This window comes from Lutzomyia longipalpis, chromosome 2 (assembly GCF_024334085.1).
Source record: "Lutzomyia longipalpis isolate SR_M1_2022 chromosome 2, ASM2433408v1".
Classification (NCBI taxonomy): domain Eukaryota; kingdom Metazoa; phylum Arthropoda; class Insecta; order Diptera; family Psychodidae; genus Lutzomyia; species Lutzomyia longipalpis.
Window position 1 is genome coordinate 33,481,088 of NC_074708.1, and position 17,907 is coordinate 33,498,994.

The 17,907-nt window shown below is 35.2% G+C and overlaps 4 protein-coding genes across 4 annotated transcripts in view; 2 read left to right on the forward strand and 2 right to left on the reverse strand.

Moving 5' to 3' along the window:
- The window catches only part of LOC129790155 (protein O-mannosyl-transferase TMTC2-like), a 433,518-nt gene that overhangs the window by 315,709 nt on the left and 99,902 nt on the right, over nucleotides 1-17,907 (reverse strand). The window lies entirely within an intron of this gene.
- LOC129790211 (serine/threonine-protein phosphatase PP2A 65 kDa regulatory subunit) overlaps nucleotides 1-17,907 on the forward strand; it is a 620,353-nt gene that overhangs the window by 128,256 nt on the left and 474,190 nt on the right. The gene's annotated exons all lie outside the window — the stretch shown is intronic.
- LOC129790158 (uncharacterized) lies at nucleotides 201-3,445 on the forward strand. The gene is made up of 4 exons (XM_055827511.1): nucleotides 201-424; nucleotides 489-2,342; nucleotides 2,411-2,583; nucleotides 2,710-3,445. Exons 1-4 carry the CDS (start codon nucleotides 331-333, stop codon nucleotides 3,151-3,153), a joined length of 2,565 nt encoding a protein of 854 aa, XP_055683486.1. The 5' UTR covers nucleotides 201-330; the 3' UTR covers nucleotides 3,154-3,445.
- On the reverse strand, nucleotides 3,187-3,872 carry LOC129790414 (5-hydroxyisourate hydrolase). The gene is made up of 2 exons (XM_055827900.1): nucleotides 3,450-3,872; nucleotides 3,187-3,346 (listed from the first exon to the last, which is right to left on the reverse strand). The coding sequence occupies exons 1-2, from the start codon at nucleotides 3,705-3,707 to the stop codon at nucleotides 3,251-3,253; spliced, it is 354 nt and encodes a 117-aa protein (XP_055683875.1). The 5' UTR covers nucleotides 3,708-3,872; the 3' UTR covers nucleotides 3,187-3,250.

The window sequence follows — 17,907 nt, forward strand, 5'->3', positions numbered from 1 at the left end:
GTCTTTTTTTTTGCTCACAAATAGGAGTGCGGAGATTTGTAGGAAAACTTTAATTTAAATCGAGTTTTCCTAGTTCCTACTATGATTTCTGCGAATTCCTTTGAATTTTCCACTGAAGTATCAGACAATTTTCTTTACGGGAATTTTCCAGCACAAAATTGAGTTGAAAAACAGAGAAATCCTTGAATTCTCCATGGAATCCAATCAGGAGAATTTCCACGATAGACATACGAATCAATTGTTTAGTGGGATTCTCTTGCCTCCCAAACAGAAAAAAAGCTTCAAAAAAATTATTTTCATCAAATTCTTCACTCCTGAGTTACTTCCGCAATGGATATTACAGCGGAAACGAGAGGATTTGCAGAAGTTGTGAATAGCTTCAATGATTTGGTGAAACCACTGAGGAATATCCAATCATTTAAAGGTAACCTCAAAATTCTACCGGCTTCCGGAAAAAATCTTCCTCTGACTTCCTCTTTTTTTCTCAGGCTCTGATTACTTTGTCAATGAATTAGTTAGGCGGATACAATCATTTCTCGTGTCAAAGAATCTCTTCAATGAAGACGGTTCCTGCCCAGAGAGATCAGAGATTTCTGAAAGTCTCCGGGAGATTTTCCTACTCCTTGTAAGCAGCACGGATGCAAAGTATTTCTACAGTGTCTCATGGGGTGCTGCAATTGTTTCCCTGATTGAGATGAAACTCATCCCAGAGCTCTCCATGTGCCTCATTTACATGCTAATCTGGAAGCTGGATTTGAGGGAACTCTTGCTGGAGTTTATGTCCTTTGCCCCATTGGAATTAGTTGGTGATATGCTCGTTATCTTCCCGGAGGCAATGAAGTATCTCGATGAGGAGAATGATTTGAACTTTGCGGAAAAGTTTATTGTGGCAATTTATACGAATGTTTCCGGTGCCGGAAGTACTAATTGCGATACTTCTCTGGATTTTTGCACTGTTTTCCTCAATGATTACTTCAACGGTGATGCAGAGGCTCATCCAGCACTAAGGAATAGGAAATTTTGCATTCTTCTAGGGCATATGATTCGACACATGCTGAAGGCAATCCTCAGTTGTATGAAAATCTTCATAAATCCGCAGGAAAAGAAGCAAGATTGCCCGGAAATTTACAAGAAATTCTTTGAAGGAATGGAGGAGGAAGAAAACGACAACAAAGAGGAGAATTCTTCCCTTTTGCAGTTCAATGAGAAGCTCTTCAGTAAACTTCAGAATCTCATAGATCGCGTCACAGTTCTTGTCTACTGTGAATGGGTTGAGATTGATATGGAACCAAATATGACTCTTCAGCAAACAATAAGAGATCTTGCAGAGCAATTTATTAAAATTCCAAATGAAACTAATGGTCTGCAGCATGAAGTCTTTGAGCATATTAAATTTCTCACGGTGCAGCCAAAAAATGATCAGCCTGTGGCCAGTGAGGCCACACTTGGAGATGTTCTCAATCAACTGGAAACCTCAAAGGGGTTTGAGAATAAATCTCTCTGGCTCAGTGAGCTGATATCACGCGGAGAGCTGGTGCTGGAGAATGAGGAATGCCTCGAGGCAATCAATACGAATCTCATATTCCTCAAGTTGGACAATTACGTGGAATTGGCGCGATTCCTGCAAAATAGTAATCCAGAAACTGAGGAAACAATTCGGGATATCATCCTACAGGGTCTTGCTGTTCTTCCCGTTGAGGATGCTGTGCAGCTGATGAACACAGAACTCATCTACCTTCCGGTGGATACAATGCAAACAAAATCCTTCGATATTGATGCCGAAATGTTCTTCACATCGAAGAAATGGACAGAATCTGGGTACTTGAGGCTCTTGGCACAGAATCCTCCGAGTGTTATTGAGAAGATGTCTCAGTGGGTGATTGAGCATGAGAAGGACATGAAGGTAGCTCTGAAATTCCTCCAAATGACTCAGAAAATTACGGGAATCTACCTTGAGGACAACATCAAGGCACTCATTGCCTTTCCAACGGGCGGCGTGACATCCAGCAGACTCCTGGCCAATTGGATTTGTCGCCTCTTCAACTGTGGCTTAATAAAGAAGAGCAAAGTTGTGCGGGATTTATCAAAGAATCTCGTAGAGTTTGTCACAAAGAGGGATGAACGGAGGATTCTTGGGATTGTCACCATTTTTTCGGGATTAGCACAGAAGAGTTCCTTCGGTGAGGAGTCTGTGAAGGTTCTCACAATTGCTGCACGAGTTCTGGACAAAAGCCGATGGAATCTTGAAACATACACCGAGGAGATTAAAGAGATCGTTCGACTGGCCATTGTAACAATCGTGGAGACAATGAAAGACTTCCTCAAATATTCTTCCCAAGCAGGTGAGATATTTTTACCTTTTACCTGAGAATGTTTCCTTTTAAACTTTTTAAGTATTTTTTTCCTGCAGAAAAGGCAGTTTTGAAGGAAAAAATTGCATCTTGTTCCCCATCAACGGGCTTCTACTTCCAGAAGTTAAGTCTGGATAAGGTGGCAGCTCCACTGAATTTTGCAGAATTCCTTTTTGAGAAGAATTCTCTGGATGATGTTTCACAGGAAGATCTAGAAGAGTTCCTTTTGGAGGTAAGTTGGTTGAATATTCGTTAATTTTATTAATTTTAGATTTAGATTTTTGAAAAGAAAATTCAATGAATTGTAAGAAATTTAATTATTTAGCTGATAAAATTCTGAAATCAATTAAATTTCCAGAAAATCATCCACATTACCCCCAAAGAAACCGTCTGGATGGCCAGTAATAAGTTCCTGAGACCCCATTTTGCGGGGGTTCTACGCCAAATAGCAACACGTGTAACGGATCTCCCATTGGCACTGAGAGTTTCACCTGCAAAATGCTTCCGGAACTGCATGGCAAACTACCAGCAAGCTCTGGAAAAGCTAATCATCCCTGAGCTTGTAAATGATCGGGATAAGGTGATTTTTCTGCATAGAATGCTGGAACTTTTCGACGTTATTCCCCAGGAGATTTTTGAGGAAATTGGACAGAATTTATTACCACAACTTGTGCCGCTATTCGAAGAGGTTCTCAGGGAGGAAGAATGCATCCCAGATTGTCATTTGGTACTCAAAGATCAAGTTATGTGCCTGAGAGATGGGAAATTCCGGAGGAATCTTATGCGAATGTTTCCAATTTGAGAAATTTTCACTGAAAATTTACCATTAGATGCGTAAGTTATTATTTTCTTTATTCATTTTCATCTGCTAAAAATTCCCAGTAAAAGATGCGAAGGAGTTATGATCCTCGGTATGTTGAGTAGCCGAATGGGCTAAGGAGGAGAGGAATGTGATAATTTTGGTCATTTCCCGCATTCTCAATCTTGAAAACCACCTGAAATTCAGACAAAACGTCAGTTTGTTCTTAAAAATAATTATTCTGTTCATTTCATTGAATTCATAAAAATAAAAAAAAAAAAGAATTTTCCTTGAATTACCTCAATGTAGGGATAAAAGAAAAATCCCGTTGTCTTCAGGAAATACTCCTGCACGTCGTAATGAACTTTGTAGGTTCCTGCAGAAAATTGCTCTCTAGTGAGGAATTGATCACATCTCCCATCAGCATTCGTCTGCCCACTACCCACTGTCTGCCATGAATCGTTTTCTTCCTTGAAGAGAGTTATAGGGATTCCCGTGGCTGGACGTCCACGCGATGTATCCAGGATATGAACGGAAATTGGGGATTTTTGAGACATTTTCACAAAGATTTTGTTGGAAAATTTCTCCCCAGCTCGGCGCCTTTGTCAAGCAACAGACAGAAACTGAGAGTTAAACATTTCTTATCTCGTTTTTTTTTTTCGGAGTGTGTAAACGAAAATGAGATTTATTAGAGACTTGTTCACTTTCTTGCCTCTTAAAGAGAGACTGTAGCAGGGAGATTATTGTGAACTGCAGAGATAAACTGAAGCCGTCACAGTTGTTTCTAAGAAGCTGCACTATTTGTTGGGGTACCTATTTAAATTTACAGGGTGCTTCAATGAAGAAAAGTGCTAATAAAATTAATTTTAAATATTTGAGGAACTGATTTTTATTTATTTTTGAACTTACATTCTTTTCTCTTCAGTCGTTTTTTTTTGATAAATAAATTTTAGGAATTCAAAAAAGTTTGACGATGTTTTCCTTACAATTGACATTCATTTCCTAACGATTGACATTTTTTTATAACGTTAGACATTTTTTAGCAGTGTACATTAATTTTCTAAAGATTAACGTATTTTTTTAAACATTTTACATTTTTTAAAGTTTGACGTTATTTTGCTATTGATTGACGTTTCTTTGACGTTCATTTGACTTTTTTTTTTCAAAAGTTGCCTTTTTCATCGTTTGAAAAAACCCTTTTTAATTTTTTTTGTACCTGTAAATATTTTTTTTGACCTCTTAAAGACATTACTAAACTGCCGTAATTTTGAGAATCTTTAGACATATGTACTTATGTTATCCTAACTATGAACTAATTTGAAGAAATCCGCTATTTTTATTTATATATTTTTTAATTCTGTTGAATCAGTTTTTATAGGCTAATTAATACAAAATTAATCTGCCGAAAGAGGTTTTAAAAATAAATTAAAGGAAAGATTTTCTCAACTTTCCCCAAAAAAAAATCATTTGAAAGGTTTATCAGGATAATGAGGGGAAGGCACATTTAGTAGGTTTCAAAGGAGAAAAGGATATTTTTCAATCAAAGGACCTTCTCCTTCCGGAATGATTTAGTGAAGACTTGAACACCTAAACCCCCTAAACCATTCAAAAGTCATTTTTATCCAAGCGACTGTTATCCTTTTCGATTTAAAATAACGACAAATTGAAGTAAAGGTCCTTGAATTTATTAACAGAAAAAATCTTAGATTGGATAATTTTAAGGAAGCTCTAAAAAAAAAGGAGCGAAATCATACTCAGACCTCCTCTCCCCTAATAATCCATATTCTCATAATCGGTTAAGCAGTTTCGAAAAAGTTCATCATTTATACAAAAAACAGCTTTCTTTCATATATAATTTCTCAATTTCAAATTGTATAAAAAAACACGCGACGCGAGACATTTGGGGTGATTTTTCGTGCAAGGACTTAATGCAATCTGCATGTAAGAAGTATGGGAATTGTTGGTGGCCTAGAAATAAAGGAAAATAAGGAGAAGGAGGAAAATTAAAGTGTGTAGGGAACTAAATCTGAATGCAAATGGCACTGTTCCGTTTTTTTTTCACTATACTAAATTATACCCACAAAATAGCCGTAGAAGAGATGATAAATTCACGATGATTTTTGAGATTTTCTTCAACAAACGGTGAAAAGAATGAAAAGGAATAAATTTGCCTTGTCTCGGGCAATTTTTCATCCAATTTCCCTTTTTCATGGGAAATGTGGTGTGTGGTGCGAATGAAAAGAGGCAAATGACTGTGAGATTACACAGAGGGAATGTGGGATGGAGGACGAGGTGAATCTCTCATCGTCAAATCGAATTGAAGAGATAAAAAATTGATCAAATTTCAGGGCACCATTGTGTAGTAGAGATCCCTGCGGAGTGAAAGTGGGTGAGGACTTTTTCATCCTTTTAGCTGTGATTCTTTCTTAAAAGAAGCACAGCTTCTGTGTACACTCAAAAATGCAAAGTCGTCAGATCGGGCTCAAACTTGGGATGAGCACGAATTAGGGTCCCTACATTCCAAAAAATTGTGGCGCCAAAAATTGGTCCGTCCGTCCGTCCGTCCGTCCGTCCGGCCGGCCGGAACCTTTCGCTAAATTACAAGAGAACGGTAATAGATAGAGACTTGCGGTCAACGGCAAAGTTAATATATCAGGTGGAAGACATCCGATTATGAAGTCAAATCCGACCCCCCACCCCTCCGTCCGCCATTTTGAATAACCTCAAAATTTTGTTTTGCCTATATCTCAGCCCCTGTAATAGCTAAAAATCTGAAATTTTTATATGTTGTAGGGGACATCAATACCTTTCCAACGATACCTCATTTTCGAAAATCGGTCAAGCCGTTTAGCCAATATGGCCGCCACAATTTTTCATCGAAAATCGGCCATAACTCGAGAACGGCTTGACCGATTTTGATCAACTCGGGCTCAAATGAAAGATATTAACGAGCCCTACAACTGCTCGGAACATTGCAAGTTCAAAAAATGACCGCAAGTGGCGCTAAAATCGAAAACAAAATTTTCGATGAGTTTTCGATGAATATCTCGAGCACGGCTTTATAGAATTGCTTCATTTTTTGATATATTATAGTTGATTATAATATCTATCACCATGCCAAAAATGAAGAAAATCTATGTAGCCGTTCCGGAGATATCGCGTTTTAAAGTTTACATGTCATATCTTGAGTTGCATAAGTCCAACGCCCCGCGAAGCGGGGCGTTTTATATATACACATATAAAATAAAATAAAATATATATAAATGCATAGATATATACATTATATATACATATAAAAATGCAAAGATAAATATATATAAATTGCAAAGATAAAAATTAAATATAGCATGGATGGAACAGTATAAAGCGAAAGAACGGTAAGTAAAACTTACGGGCTGTGATTCTTTCTTTGTCAGTGAAATGTGAAATTGACGGAAAATTGAGGATGGGCAAATTTTGAGGAAGGCTTTCTCGCGTACCGAATCACAGCCAACGCCCACGATTAAGGCTTCTCACAAATTATCTGCGCGTTGGCTGTGATTCGGTGCGCGAGAAAGCCTTCCTCAAAATTTGCCCATCCTCAATTTTCCGTAAATTTCACATTTCACTGACAAAGAAAGAATCACAGCCCGTAAGTTTTACTTACCGTTCTTTCGCTTTATACTGTTCCATCCATGCTATATTTAATTTTTATCTTTGCATTTTTTTTGGGTTGTTATCCCTTCAAAGGGGTGGGTGGTGTATTTTTGCGGTTGGAGAAATATTTTATTTTATTGGACAAAATTGGTTTGATTTTTTCGACGTGACCATGTGGAATTGTGGTGTACTATAGGGACCACCATCATGTGTTGCTCCGCATATATCCTTTCTATATAGAATTGGTTATGTGGATAAAGGAGTTAATGGAAGAATTGAGGAGGGATGATTTAAAAATTCAGACACTTTTTGAATTTTTATTGACTCTTCAAAAATTCATAAGATTTTTGAAACACTTTTCAAATTCAAATTAAGGAAATATTTTATTACAATTTATCTCTCTAACGGGAATTAGTTGAAGAATTTTCCAACTACAGAATATAATTAGGGATTAAAGGAAGAAAATAACGTGATTTTTCGCAAAATAAATCTATTATTAGCAGAAAATAATCCAAGAAACTTATTCCAATAAATTCCCTCCGTGAAAGGGTTAAAGTGCCCTTAATCTAGACAGCACAAAAAAGGAGTCACAATTGGAAGCTTAAAGAAAGAAAATCGCATTTGACCGAAGAGAGAAAGTGAAAGGGATTTTGGTATTGTGCTTCTGACGCGGCACGTGTATTGCGCAAATTAAAAGTCAAAGCGGATTAGGGTGCAAATTGAAGCGTCTCCGGGGGTGAAGTGAAAATTGATAAAAGCTCAGGGCAATTTCCTTTCTGTACCACTCCCCCAACTTCCCCATCCCATCGGTATCGTACACACAGCAACTTGCCAAAAAGCCACAAAATTGGCCTCTGGGTGGTTCTCGACTATGAAAGGCGCACACAGACTTGGGGATTTTTGTGTGGAGAAGAGATAGAATCCTCGGGGGGAAAATTAATAAATAAACTTTTGGGCGAAAATGAGGTGGAAATGGGAACAATTTGCACAAAATTCATAAATGAAAAATTTATAACAAGTCACTAAAATATTAAATGAAATGGGGGAAAGTGACGTCCGAGGATTTCCATGGAAAAGCCACTGGTTTTCCCAACAAGGACTGTACAGAAAAAAAAAGATAACCAAGGGGATGGGGGGTGGGAGTTGGTGGAAAATTCATGTGGTGAAGAAATTCTATGTAGAGAGAAGAACCACGATGGCGGTGAGGATATGAAAAACTTCGAAGTAGTTGGGATTTTTCTGTAGGGCAAAATTCCACATCAAAGCTCTTTCGCGTGAAAAAGCTCGGTTTACAAAAAAGAAAGAAAAATTGGCTGTAAGCTCATACTTACGGAATGCTACAGATTAATTCCTTAAAATGTATTCCAGAGTAGCTTTGGTATGATGGTTTGCGTGTTTTCTATATAATTTTGAATACAAAATTAAAATTAAAATGTAGTAAATGAATTTTCAAACTGAATGAATGCAATGGCTGAGTGAGAACGCCTTCTGTGAGCTGGAAAAAGCACATAACTTGTGAGAGAAATGAGATAATTTGCAGAGGTTGAGAAGAAAATCCCAACAGGACTGATTCTTTAAATTCTTCATATATTTTCATCATCTATATCCTTTTAAAGCTTCTTTACTTCAATTTTCCCAGCTTCCCACCCCCTCCATTCATTTTGTTCACCCGCATTTGGCTTTTTTACTTCTCTCTCTCGCTCTAAAATCTCCAAAGGCACAGGGGATATTTTATGGGATCAATGCTTTTGCCCACACATATGAAATAGAAAATTTATTGGACGGCAGAGAGACGAGGATAATTCTTCTTTTCTAAAGCTCTCTAGGTGGCAATTTGTGTGACACAGATGGGGCGACGTTAAATCATCCCCCATGAGCTCCCCCCTTTTTGGGGAAAAAGGGCCCACAGACAGAAGATATCCTCCGCAGCACATCACTCTGCGGGGAATCAATTGAATTTGATTTGCCAGGGATAAAAGTGACGGATGCTGAAAATTATTTTAAATCCCATACTATCCTCGCATTCGTATTTTCCTTACAACCACCACAACCACCAACCGAAAAATGACATTTTCAAATGGATTTTCCACCAAATTGAATGGGACAACATACACTTCTGATTATGGAATTCATGTGGCGACAAGCTCATGAAAATTCTCAGACCTCTCAATATTTTCTCTTTCAAGGATTTCTCGGTCGTATATATAAGGGAGTTGACAGAATAAATTCTTTAAGAAAATATGAGTTGGTTTTTCTTAATACATCTCAAACTCGCATCAAAGTTAAAGCTGGGAAAGTTGTATTGTAACCAAGGATTTTTATTTACATTAATTTTGAAGTTATGGTCGTAGTTGTAGGAGACTTTAACGATTTAAGACCTGATCTGGTTTTAAGGCAGTTCAGATTTCAAGATTACTATTAAGAAGTCAAAAAGAATTATTTTAAGTCTATAAATCGCATAAAAATATTTAAGAAAAAGGAAAGATTTTCAAACGTTAGAAAAAACGTCAAATGTTTGAAATTAACAGTCAATTTGTAAGATTAAGAAAGAAAATTGTTTGAAAATAAATTAAGGTTGAAAAAAATGTCAAACGTCTAAAAATAATCTTCAAATAAAGAACGTCGTAAGTTTGAAAAAAAAAAATCAAACGTTTCGAAAAGGAATGTCATACATTATGGAAATAAACATCAATAAATTGAAAAATAAATGTTGGCTGTTAGAAAAGGAACGTCAAAGGTTAGAAAAGAAATGTTTAACGATTAAGAAGAAATAAAAAACGGTAAAAAAAGAAATTTTGAATGCCAAATAACGTTAAACATTACCACAGTCCAGAGTGTGACTGTGACAGAAAATAAACGTCAAACGTTAGAACAATAATTGTCAATATCTATTAATTCGAATGCAATAGCTGTTAAATTGGTTTGTAATCTCAATCTTTGAAAAATCTCTTATATTATTCTCCAATACATAAAAGGAAAATTCTTGGATTTAAAAAACCTTTAGAAGAAATTAAAAAAAATTTTTTTGAAAAATAATCAGAAAAAAACTTAACTAATTCCTTTGTTGCCCTTAGAGAAGCATATCGCGTAAACTTTTGGCTTTCAACGTAGGTTTTTCATAGGGAGCGAAATTTTATTCAAATACATTTCTGTGTTAAATTAGAATAACATCTCAAGACAGCCTGGAAAGATTAATGAAGAATATTTGTGAAGGATGAAAGACTTGTAAATTCACAAATTTCTTGTCAGCATTTATCCTTCACAAACTGAAGTGTTTGAATTTTACGCAAAAAATTCATCAGGCCCGTGGAGTTTGCAAATATTTTAAAGAAATACCTATACCTACCCTAAATTTTTTTTAAAGCAAAAGAGAAATAATTCCTCGAAATACTTTCTCCGTGTAGTCTGGTATATTTTTGGGTTGATTATGAAATCATCCACAGGGAATAAAATTTCATTAATAAATTAGATGTACAACATTCTTGACTTTTCACGTATTTTCCCTTCTTCTGTACACGTTTATTTCGTAACTGCGGCGGTATTTCCATGGGGAGATAATGCGGGGTGGTGCAGGTGAGAAAATTTTGTATTCTTTGCACGGAGTATAACACTGAATAATCAAAAATTAGATACACACCACGTCCATTTCCGCAATTTTATATCCCATTTTGGAAATTTAATAGCTGACATGGCAAAATTTACCACCCCAAAATGCCCATTATGTAAGTGAAAATGATTCAGAACGGGGGGGATTTTGTGTTACTATTTATTTCTCACCTGCAATTTTTATGGTATAGGATGCTATTTACGTGCTACATTCCCTTGATTTTGCTTACGCATTAAATATTCACGTGATTTATTTTATTAGGGTAGGTTAAGCGAATTGAGTAAAAAAAATAAAACGAATATAAGGGGTTTCATATAAAATTCTACAATTTCAAATGGAACATACACTTGCGTAGAATTGCAATTTATCGATGTTTAATAGAACGTTTAGCCTAAATTCTTTTTTTTATGAAATCAGAATTTTAAGGCCTATCAAAATTATAGAGTGCCTGACATTTCCATCCCCTATATAATATCTCTGTTTTCAAGCTCCACCAAATTCTATGGAATAATTTTTTGAAAGCTTCGTTGTAGCGTACAATTTTTTTAGTGCAAATTTTATTCGCTCAGTCAGATGGGTCAGACAAATACGAATAACTGATAACTTCTCATTTATTATACTCCGCGTATGGTGTGCTATGTAGTGTATCCCCAAAGGCGTTAGAATCGATAAAGCATAGAACATTTGAGCAAAAATTTTTTTATTCACAGAAAATTCCATCCAAAGCGGAAAAGCTCGATGAAAGCACCCGAAATTTCCGCGTGAAATATTTCGCTGTATTTATTCTGTGAAATTATGCGTTGTGCTTTTGCATTTAATCCCCAAAGGGAGTGGGAGGAAAAGGATTTATTTCATAGCCAAAATACTGACTATTTCACTGCTCTATCAACTAATTGAGGCCAAAACCCCTCAAGAATATACATACATACTATTGTATTTATCGCGGCATTTTGAGCTTTTTATTTGCAAATTTTTGCCTCTATGGGGAGATTTGTAACTAAACCCTGACCACCATCCTGATAGTATTGTGCGAAATAAATCCATCTCTAGTGAAAGCGACGGTGGTGGTGGGATTTAACCCAACCAAATGGTCAGCATGAAAGGAAAATAGAAATAATTTTGCATTTAAATTCGAAATGTGTTTGCAAAACTATAATAATAATTTTGGATGCTGAGGTGAAATTTTCTACTCACGTATTTTCCTTTCTGCGAAAAATGAATTCTCGAGAAGTCATTTTAACATTCTGATGAAAATTTAGTATAGAATCATATGTTGAGGAGAGTTTACTGCGCTAAATTCTTCCTTCCTTCCCGCCCTCGGACACATACGTAAAATTCAATTGAGGAAAGTTTAATGCTTTTAGCACATGGACATCGTATATGATTTGGACATTGCCCAAGCATTCTGCAACATATAGTTTACTTTTATGACACTATTTTGTAATTTCTCTTTTTCATCCATTTAACTAAAAATTAAACTTCAATTGCATTTGGCAATATTTTTGGATATGAAATTTAATTTGGACTCATTTTAATTAGTGATCCAGAACTGATAATTCGAAATTAATTTATCAAATGAAAATTTATTTGATGTGGGAGAAATTTTGTGTACAGTATTATATGTATTTTCAAATATAGGGGTTCCGCTTTTGGGTTTTCGTGGAAATGAACCTTCACTTCATCTCGCCCCCTTGAAATGAAGAACATTATTCAGCAAAATTCTCTGTGAATTTGTCTACATTGATCCTTATCGCAAGTACTAGACAACTTTAGCTGACACTTTGGTGAATTTATCCCATCCTCCTGGAGGCAAATATGTATATTTATACGATGTAAAATGCACTGGGGATGACACGAAGGGGTGTAACGCGCGAAAAACAATATTGTTAAGGAGGGAGAGACAAAGTTTTGGCCATTTTTCCTTGTCACACAGAAGATGTGTGTATAATGGAGTATATATACAAAGATGGGTTACAAAGTAGCAAATTAGGATCATTTTCAGCACTAATTAAAGTTTTCTCATTAATGAAGGAACTTTTCACCAAGAGTTTTCTTGTTTGCCATGCAACCAAAATCACAACTTCCATCCCCGCGTGGGATTTCCTTTTTGGTTTGGACGAAAAAGCTCAAGAGCATGGCCACAAAAAGGAGAGTAGCACCACTATCAAAAGTATACTGCACGTACACAAGAATATTTTCTCTATGGTATAAAATGGTAATTTTAATCAGTTCAATTTCGTTTCATTTTTCCATTCCATTGCTGACTCTACTCCACCAAACTTTTTCGCGAGAAGTTTTTTTTTCAGGGAAGATGAAACCTCCGCAAACTTTGAACTATTTTCCTCTGACAAGCCATGTTTGTTAGTAGGTTTTATTAAATATAAAAAGAAACGTGAACATTTTCAGAAATACATAACATTGTAAACTTTTGGGAAGATTTACAAAATGAAAGTCAAAGAATATATATACTATCCAATTTTAACTTCTTTTTAAAATTTTTTAATGAACAAGAACCCTATTTCTACCACCCATCAGCTTGTATTTGATCTTTGGAATTCATGAAACTTCCTACACACATAACTATCATAAAATTATTAACGAAAACCAAACACTTTAACCTTTTCACTCGTCTGACGATCATGGTTGCATTTTGATTAAAATTGCTTTTTGAGAAGTTTGATCGTTTTGCTAAAGTAAAGCAAAACTTTTCACATATTCCCTGTATAAGACTTTTCCAGATACATTTGGTATAGGTGCATTTTCCCGTTTATTTTCACGAGCATGGAGAAAAAGTCAATATATATTGAAACTTTGTGAAAACTTCACGCTCACTGCTGAGAAAATTCTCCAAGTCACACTGTAAAAGTAAGGAAAGTTGTGAATTGCAGTGAAATTCATAAACTTTTCCCTTCTTCCTTTTTTTTCCTCACTTTTCCAAAGACCATCTCTTCAAAAGGAATTTTGTACTGAATTGCAAAATCATTCACATGCGCCAACACTCCCCATATCAACATTAATTTGCTATATTTCTGAGAAAATGTTCTTGAAATGTGGCTGCAAATTGTAAATTATCCATACTAATGAGTGCAAAATCTGGTGTGGGAGTCATTTTCATTGGTTTCCGCACACCAGGAGCGTCTATTTTCACACACAGTGCGCACTAAATGCAGTGTAATGTGGTGAAAATGATCCTTGAAGCTTTGTGTAATATGTATGCTGTCGGATAATTTGCTAAGAGTTGGCGAGAAAAATATGATAAATGGATAACAGTTACATTTTTTTTCACATCACGCCTTCGCAATTACGGGGGGAGGATTGTATATAGTTTGCAACAACAACAAAAAATGGAAAATAGCATAAAGATAAAATAGTGGCATAAAGTTGTAAAATTTAATATAAACGACTACCTATGCTTTATATTGGATTAAGGGAAAAGTTTATGAAGGGTGCAATTGAGCGATAAAAGGTATACAAGCTTATGCATAACATTTTGCACCCCATAGTGTATGGAGTATACTGTATAAACAGTCGGTTGAATTGCTGAACTTTTTATTCATTTTTGAATAGGAATTTAGGTTTCTGTTTAATCTCAACTTTCTGGTGGGACATAAATTAAAAAGAAATGAAAAACTAAATTGAAAATTTTGTTTAAGCTGAATCTTCACAATCTTTATCACTTTGTTCTTAATACCTGTGGCTGGATTCTAATGTGAAAAGCAATTTTTCTTTACTTTTGTGAATGTTTGAGCCTAGAAAACCTCAGACGAAACGCTTAAAAATGCTTTCGCACCTTTTTCGCACACAGAATTTGCACAAAAATTTAGTAAAAAATCTCGTAGGAAAATCGCATAAAAAGATTACGTTTCACATCAGAATCCAGTCACTAGGTTCAATACCTTTTGCTTTTCCTGATGTCTTCAAATAAATACGTAAAATCAAATATGAAGCAATCTTGAATAATTCTTAGTGCAATATCTCATTCTTTAATTTAAAGCTTTCCTAGCTCCTCTCCTCACTTTCTCTCAAAAAAAAATCACAATAGCCCTATGGACTTAATTAAATTAGAAAGAGCTCCTCCGTACACAGTTCGTGTTCTAGAAAAGAATTTTCTTTATCTTAATGAAAGGAAAAAAAAAGGAATGAAAAATCTCAACAATTATGAGTTGTTTAGCAAAACACGAAAAAAAAACTATACAACGAGATTTTCTGCATTGTACTGCATAAATTTCCGTCGTGAAAAAGCATTTTTATGTTGTTAATTGTGGAAGAAGAGAATTAATTTTCTCAGCACAGAGTGAATGGGGAAAAAACGCACACAACAAAACATTTAGAGGAATTAATTAGATTTTAAATAATGATGCTGAGAAGATAAAACAGACTTGTGTTGTGATTTAATTTGCTTCACTGCTGGCACTTTAAGCTTTTTTTTTTGGGAAAGTCTTGAATGCTTTTTTGGGGCTTCTGTGGAACAATCTCGTTGAATATTTTATTCATTTTTTATTTTATACTGTACACACACCTCTTTTTTGCAGAGTTGTTGTATAAATTCACCAAATTTGTGTAACATGCGTGTGTGCCTACTTTATGCTGCAAATCCTACGGGATAAATTGCGCTACACCCCTCAGGTGACAACAAGAACACCTGATGTTGCCATTTTTTATATCCGAAAGGCTTTTCCCTCAACGCCCTTCAAAGCTCTTTGATCCCACACTCGAGTGAAGAATTCTCCATCTCTTTTAAAGGAATTTAAGACAGCCCATGATGTTGTATAGTCAAAGAAATCCTTTTGTGTGCCATACCCAAGAAATAAATTAAAATGATATTGCATTCCCCGAAACTCGTCTGCAGATTTTGCACGAAAAACCCTAATTACGCTTTTTTTGGAAGATTTATCTCTTACAAAATAATACACATACCCTATTCTTTTTCAGTGTATCATTTCCCACGGTGGATTTTCAATGTCTGGTAAAGCTTCTTGAAACGTTGCCAAAGAGTTTTCATGAAAAATATACTCTCCATGGTATTCCGTGTGAGTTGAGGAGATGTTCTTCCAATTTTTGTATAACTTTACATAAATCTTTCTCCCAATATTTTCCGCCATACTTCATGCTATCATCTTGAATATAAATGCCTCCTATATGCAAAAAGTACACAAACTGGTTATATTCCACGAAATCCATCAGAATATTGTCTGAAAACCACATTTCCGTTTAAATTGCAACGCGGAAATTGATACGATGTAGTGAGATACTTGGAATTGCTTTCTCAAACAATAATTTCTTGGAATTTCCTGCTTCTTTTTTTATTCATAACATTTTCTTTCTTTGTATTCTCTTTTAACACAACACATTGGAAGGAGAGGATGACCTAAATCTTACCATGTAAAGATTATCTGAAAGAAAGTAATTAACATGATGGAAAGATTCATTTCTTTTTTCATGGAAATGTTCCTTCTGTATGTCTTTCATTTACGAAAACTTCCTAGGAAAATCTTTTTGAAACTGCAAAAAGGCAGTCTTGAGCCACTCGATTTTTAATTTTACTAATATAAAATGTTTCAATTTAGGATAATTCATGATTTTGAATCAAAGAAAATTCGACGAGAAAAACAGGAAAATTATACGTTTTCATTAAAGCCTGACACTCGGAAAGCTTTTTCTGTATGTGAAAAACGTAGGGACTTCATTTCCTCTATGTTTAAATCACGGTGAGAATTGATGAACATATCATTTGGAATGATGTGTAGCACAATTTTGGGGGATGCCTTGGAGTTTTTTGCTTGAAGAGACTTCCGTTCTGGGGGTGTTTTTCGGGGGATGAAAAACAAGCAGTAAATGACGACTTGAGGAGTCAATTTACACGAAGGAAATTTATTGGATAGATTTCGTTTCTCATTACCATAGAAATGGTTACAGTCAAGGTGAAAAATGAAGCCCATTTACGTATCATAAAGTACAAGAGATCACGTATTAAATTGCTCCACCCCCCACGGATATTGCGCCCAACCACATGCTTTGTCGAAGGTAGTGGAAACAATGAATAACGAGACAAGAAATGGAGTCATGGACTACGTACTGTCTAAAATCCATTGAAATATTTCCTCTGGCGCTGAATTTGCTTCCTGCCTGGGTGCTTCAAAACGAGAGGCAACAGTTGTCTCAATATTTCTTCCCTTCGCATACACTCCCCCGAGGATTTCCTCAAAGGAAGCTTTTAAACAAGGCTCTGGACCGAGGGGGAATATTGGGGGGGGGTGTGGTGGAAGTTCGGGGTAGTGTGGGGTTGGTACAAAATTCTATATAGAGGTCAGGAGAACGTTGCCAAGGGGCATGAAAAATCCACAAGATAGGACATACAAAACTTGATATTTATCTCTTGCACATAACCATAAGCTGAAATGATTTAATTTAAATCATTTCAGAGTTTCCTCTTCATCAACTTTCTTCTCTCCCTCTCTCTGTAAAAAAAAAAACAGGAAAATCTCTTTGACAATTTTTCTATAGACTGGATTTTTCCCCAGAAGAAGAAAGAAAATAATAAAAAATTATAAAGTATTTCTTTTAATAAAAAAAAACTGAATCAAACTTCGATTGATGCAAAATTGAGTTTCTTCCACAGCACAAGATATTTGATTAAAATTTCATTTGGAAACTCATTGTGGAGAAATGAAACTTGATTATATTTTATGCAGTTTTTTTTTAATACAATGTTCTTGAGTCTTCTTCAATTCGATGAAATATGCTGCATGCATACTTTATGTTTGAATGCCCGCGACATTGCCACAAAATTAAACACAACTCAAAGAATATTAATTTTATTGATTTGACTTCCGAACAAGGAACATTTCATTAAAACTTTTTGAATGGTTTTTTTTTGAAAAGAAAACTGATTTGATTTGATATGAATTTGTGATGATTTTAATGCAAAAAAAAGTTTTTCTTTTATTAAAATGAGTTTGTGGAGTTATTTAAATTCTTTCCAAAAAGAAATGTTTGAGAAAGATTATTTCATATATGAAACTTTTCAGTGTTTTACATGCTGTTTCCAATTTATTGTTCAAACATTACCTATATAGGGTTTGTACCTTTGCCCGTCTTGCTACTCCCATATGTATAAAACTTAATTGAAAAAAATTCCATTCTTTTCTCCATAAAATTAATCCCTTCGTGGTTTCACGTTGAATAAAGAGAATTGCAAAATGTATGTAGGTATGCGGAAAAAAAAGGGAAGAAAACGAAAGAGGAAAAGTAGATAAAAATGTAATATGAAAGGTATCAGCTATTGTGCAAAATAATATTATGCAATAATATTGAAAGAAAACGCAGTGAATGGGGTTTATTGGATTCTATTATTGTGGAGAGGGTTGTTGACTGCATGCAATAAACTTTATAACAGAAATATCTAATTTTTCCCCTTTGTTCGGCATGGCAAGTAAAAGCGGGAAAAATATTTCTGATGTGCACATTGAACAAAGAAAATTGTTCATGCACCATTCTATTTCTTGGATGTATAT